Source organism: Erigeron canadensis, chromosome 9 (assembly GCF_010389155.1).
Source record: "Erigeron canadensis isolate Cc75 chromosome 9, C_canadensis_v1, whole genome shotgun sequence".
Classification (NCBI taxonomy): Eukaryota; Viridiplantae; Streptophyta; class Magnoliopsida; order Asterales; family Asteraceae; genus Erigeron; species Erigeron canadensis.
Window position 1 is genome coordinate 31478918 of NC_057769.1, and position 4517 is coordinate 31483434.

Here is a 4517-nt window from a genome sequence, read left to right on the forward strand (position 1 = left end):
TATATAGATATCTTTCTTGTTATATACACATGTATACATATAATTCATGCATATAAGTCATGTATACATTAACATATACTAAATGTGTGTACGTAAGTAGTGTATATGTAGCGGGCATGAGTTTTTTGCGATATATGTGAAAATGATGACTTATTGAGGATGAGTCCTATGTGATGTGAGCTATAAATACTAAGACGATTCATGAGCCATATATACAAATACCTATAAAGTACTAAATATATGTACGTAGTGTATGTTAAATATACACACTATCCATTTAGGGCAAGAGGCCAAATGACTTTGATCTAAACCGAATCTAAGTTGTGTGGGTCGGTAAGCCCATAAGAGACATTGAACGAGGCTTAAGACGCAATAGACTCACTCGACGGAAAGACGAACACATATGACCCATCGACACAATTGATGAACGTATTGGACCAAATAGACCCAAGTACACATACATTTAAATGTACTGGATATATGTACATATGTAGTTATATTATATCCATAAACATACGATTAAGGGGCAAGGGGTCTAATAGGCCCATCCAAGTGAAAGAAGAACACATATGGTCTGTTTGGCCATTGATACAATTGGCGAATGTATTGGACCAATAGAGCTCAATACACAAGTTATATACAAACTTGAACCGTTAGGTTTAAACAAACACATAATTGACCCAATATGACCATTCAAGTGAAAAGAACACATATGGCCCGTTTGGCCTGTTTATATAATTGATGAACGTATTGGGCCAATAGGCCCAAAAACAAAAGTTGTATACATATTTGACTCGTTAGGTGTAAATGATTACATAATTGGCCTAATAGGGCCATTTGAGTGAATGAGAACACATACGACTCATTTGACCTATCCATACACAACTTACACATAATAAACATTTTTGGTTAATAAGCCCAATTAATTTAATTGGGGTTTTGGATCCAGGAGACCTGGTTTCAAATCCGGAAAGAGCATAGTTTTACCCCAATTAATTTAATTGGGGGTTTCTCCCCCCATGTGGTGTATTGGAGATATCGGAGTGGGTAGCTTTCTGCCTGAAAAACTCTTAGCTAAGGCAACCCAACAATCGTTCAAAAAAAAAGGCCCAATAATTAAATGAACATTAGAAATAAAACCGTTGAAAGCTAAACGATATATATATATACACATTCATACTTATAGATGAATCATATTGTGCTGACATACTTAACTCGTTAGACCAAACATATGATTGAGAAATATTTTATAGATACACACCCTCGGCCTTTTAGTTTCCATTTTTCTTTTAAAATTAGTATTGTAATTATCAATGACACTAATAAATATAAATAACACTACTAACAATTTTTATATAAAAATAAAGATATTAATAAATATAACTTAAATATCTTAATATATATACTATAAGACAGTTGAACTAATGACTTATTAATCAATCAAATTGTTTAATTCTATCAACTAATGACTTATAAAAATAAAGATATTAATAAATATAACTTAAAAATCTTAATATATATACTATAAGACAGTTGAACTAAATAAAGATCCATTCTATCTCTCAATCAAAAAGGTATATAGTTTTATTCTTATATATATATATATATATATATATATATTAGTTTTGCCTATTAATGTTTAAAGCTACAATTGCCACTCATGAAAAACATTCCTAATTGTTAAATAGTTATCATAGGACAGGTGGTTGAAAATAAACTTATTCGTCTTATGGGTCTGCTTCATGATCAAATATATATATTTGAATGTCAAGTACAGTATCACAAGTATGTTTATAAAATAACTCTAAATTAGCTTTTGTAATAATACCATGAGTATAACTTGTTTAAAAAAATTCTAATATTCTATAATAGAGAAAATATAACATGTGTCTTGTGGAATGACTACGACAAATAATTCCACCAATATATCTCAGCTAATAATGACAGTGACGACGAACCTGTGATTATTATACTGCAATTTGTAAAATATACACTTGGAACCGTATATCGTAAAACTTATAAGCTTTTATGACTTAAATATATGAATATATAATATTGATAATATCGTAAACCCCATGTCCAGTATTGGACACAGGTCTAAAATCTAGTTATAAATCATAACAAAGATTTTTTATATAACTTAAATATTAATTATAATCTTAAGATAACATTAATAACTATAACTATTATTGATATCAAAATAAAAATATTAATAATAAACTTATTAATATAAAATATTAATAATAATTAGAAGTGGTGGGAAATAGAGGAAATAAAGTGGCGGCAGATCTAGATCTGCATCTTCATCACCATCAAAACTTTGTTTCACCCCAAATAAACCCTCTCTGGCGATTTCAATGCAATAAACGACCGTTCCACCACCTATCTTCGGTTACACCATCAAAACTTTCTCCTTCTTCCGTCGTTTGCCGCTGCAACCCACCACAATATCCACCACCTCCGCCGCCGTTTCTTTACTTTTTTCTTGTAAGGTTTTTATATTTAGTGGCATAAGTAAGAGATTTTTTTGTTACTGTTGTTATTACCTTTGTTATCCTTTTTCTTTATATAGTTTTCAGCCACCACCGCCGCTGCTCTCCTCCACCATTGCTTTCTTCCACTGGTGCTACCATCAACCACCACCGTCGGTATTCTTTCTTCCTTTCTTGTAACTCTTTTACACATATTTATATATATAATATTAAAAATAAAAATATATTTTTTGATATATTTAATAATTTCAGAATTATATTTATATTTTACTTGTCCATCTTTATGTATGTATCTTTTTTGATAAGTTGGTTTATATTTTGTATGATAGATTGTTGTTGACATTGTGGCTGTTTATTAGCGGCAGTTCTAAATTTCTTTTCTTCTTTCTTTCATTCCATCTTTCTCTCTAATACTCGTAAGCTTCCTTTATCTACCTCTTATGTGTATGAAGTATGTATATATCATTGTTCATATATAATGTATATATCATTGAATGCTAATTAATTTGTATGTACACACTACACAGTAATGTCAATTGATAAGAGTTGGACTACTTTAATTGTGTGATGATTTTTTTTAAATATTGAGGCTTGTTTTGGGTGTATGTCCATATACGTGTATTTTTTCTACAGATGGCAAGAGTGGCACATATGTCACATGGAGGGGATTGTGGTAAAAGAGGAGGAATGACAAAGCTCGGGGAGCTGAAGGTCACTCCACCGCCTAACATGCCGTCGACTGAATGGGAAAAGTAAAATTTCATACATACATACTTTCATACTTATACAATTTTACTTTTTCATGGCTAACTTATCTAAATGGCACAGGTTCATAAAGTTTAGGACATCAGATGCATTTCAGTCACGCTCACGTGCCAACAAAGGTTGTCGTGCTAAGCAAAAGATCATTGTACGCCATGGTCGAAATAATATGGCTCAGATAGGATTCAACAATGTAAGTTCTACCATTGAAGTATGGTTGTGACATAGACTTGTATGAAAAAATAAATATATTAAATTTAGATTAATTTCATGTGTTACAGCGGGCATCACCAATTGTCGAGTATCGTCGATTGCGAACCAAAAAAGGCGTGTTTACTGAGCGTGAGGCTGAGGAGTTTTACGTAAGTAATTAGTTATACTTGTATCAATGTTGAGCCCCTGTCAATCAAAGCCTTTTTTTTAATCAACAAAAATAGATATAAGGGGTTGTTCATAAAAGTAAAAAAACTAGATTCATGATTAAGCATCTAACAAAGCTTCACAAGTAGGAAGCACAATCTAACAAAGCTTCACCATCTTGTATGTTTTGTCTTTATAGTAATAATATATATGTTAGTATGTTAATCGGTTTTTATGTAGTACTAATTTGTATAATGTAAGCCCCCCTCAACTTCAAATCCTAGATCCGCCTTTGTTATATATATATATATATATATATAACACTCTTGTAATTACTATTGTGTTGTAACTATGCAGAACAAAATGACTGAAATGAGAAAAGATCCACAACATGCGAGTTTGAGTGATTTTGACATTGTGACGGAAGTTCTTGGAGATCTTCGTGGACGAGGACGAAGGAGACCAGTACTCGAAGGATGAGGATGACGATGAATTTTAGTAATGTTATTAGGTTATGAAATGTTTAACTTCTTAGAACTACTTGCTAACTTGCACATACGGTGCAATGTTTTTAGGCTTTTGTTGATGTTGTTAGATCCGATCAGGTTAGTCTTTTGTTAGCGGACTTCATGTTAGGCTTTTGTTGTTGGTAGACTTGATGACTTTAGTTTTGTTGGATGGTATTAAACTTATGTTTCATGTTCGGATTAATTAGGTAATTTGTATTGATTTTGGGTTTGTTCGTGATATTGTTGATAACAGAAGGCAGAATACAGGTGTAAGAAACAGGGTCAGTTAATGGCAAATTGCTCGAAAAAACCGGGTGAAAATCGGCAAAAACAGCAAAAAAACTTGGCTAAATATTTCACTTTTGGAGACGACATTGTCGTCTCCAAAGACTTT

General features: G+C 31.9%; 1 protein-coding gene across 1 annotated transcript; it reads left to right on the plus strand.

The window, feature by feature from the left end:
* The first annotated feature begins 3144 nt into the window (after positions 1 to 3144).
* On the plus strand, positions 3145 to 4261 carry LOC122580918. The gene is made up of 4 exons (XM_043753062.1): positions 3145 to 3244; positions 3321 to 3447; positions 3536 to 3616; positions 3972 to 4261. Exons 1-4 carry the CDS (start codon positions 3180 to 3182, stop codon positions 4092 to 4094), a joined length of 396 nt encoding a protein of 131 aa, XP_043608997.1. The 5' UTR covers positions 3145 to 3179; the 3' UTR covers positions 4095 to 4261.
* Positions 4262 to 4517: the final 256 nt, after the last annotated feature.

What these genes read in the sequence shown, in the direction of transcription:
- LOC122580918 (XM_043753062.1), top strand. Translation starts at nt 3,180, where the DNA reads ATGACAAAGCTCGGGGAGCTGAAGGTCACTCCACCGCCTAACATGCCG. An exon ending in CTCAGATAGGATTCAACAAT is followed by an intron (nt 3,448 to 3,535) that starts GTAAGTTCTACC and finishes CATGTGTTACAG; the next exon opens with CGGGCATCACCAATTGTCGA. An exon ending in GTGAGGCTGAGGAGTTTTAC is followed by an intron (nt 3,617 to 3,971) that starts GTAAGTAATTAG and finishes GTAACTATGCAG; the next exon opens with AACAAAATGACTGAAATGAG.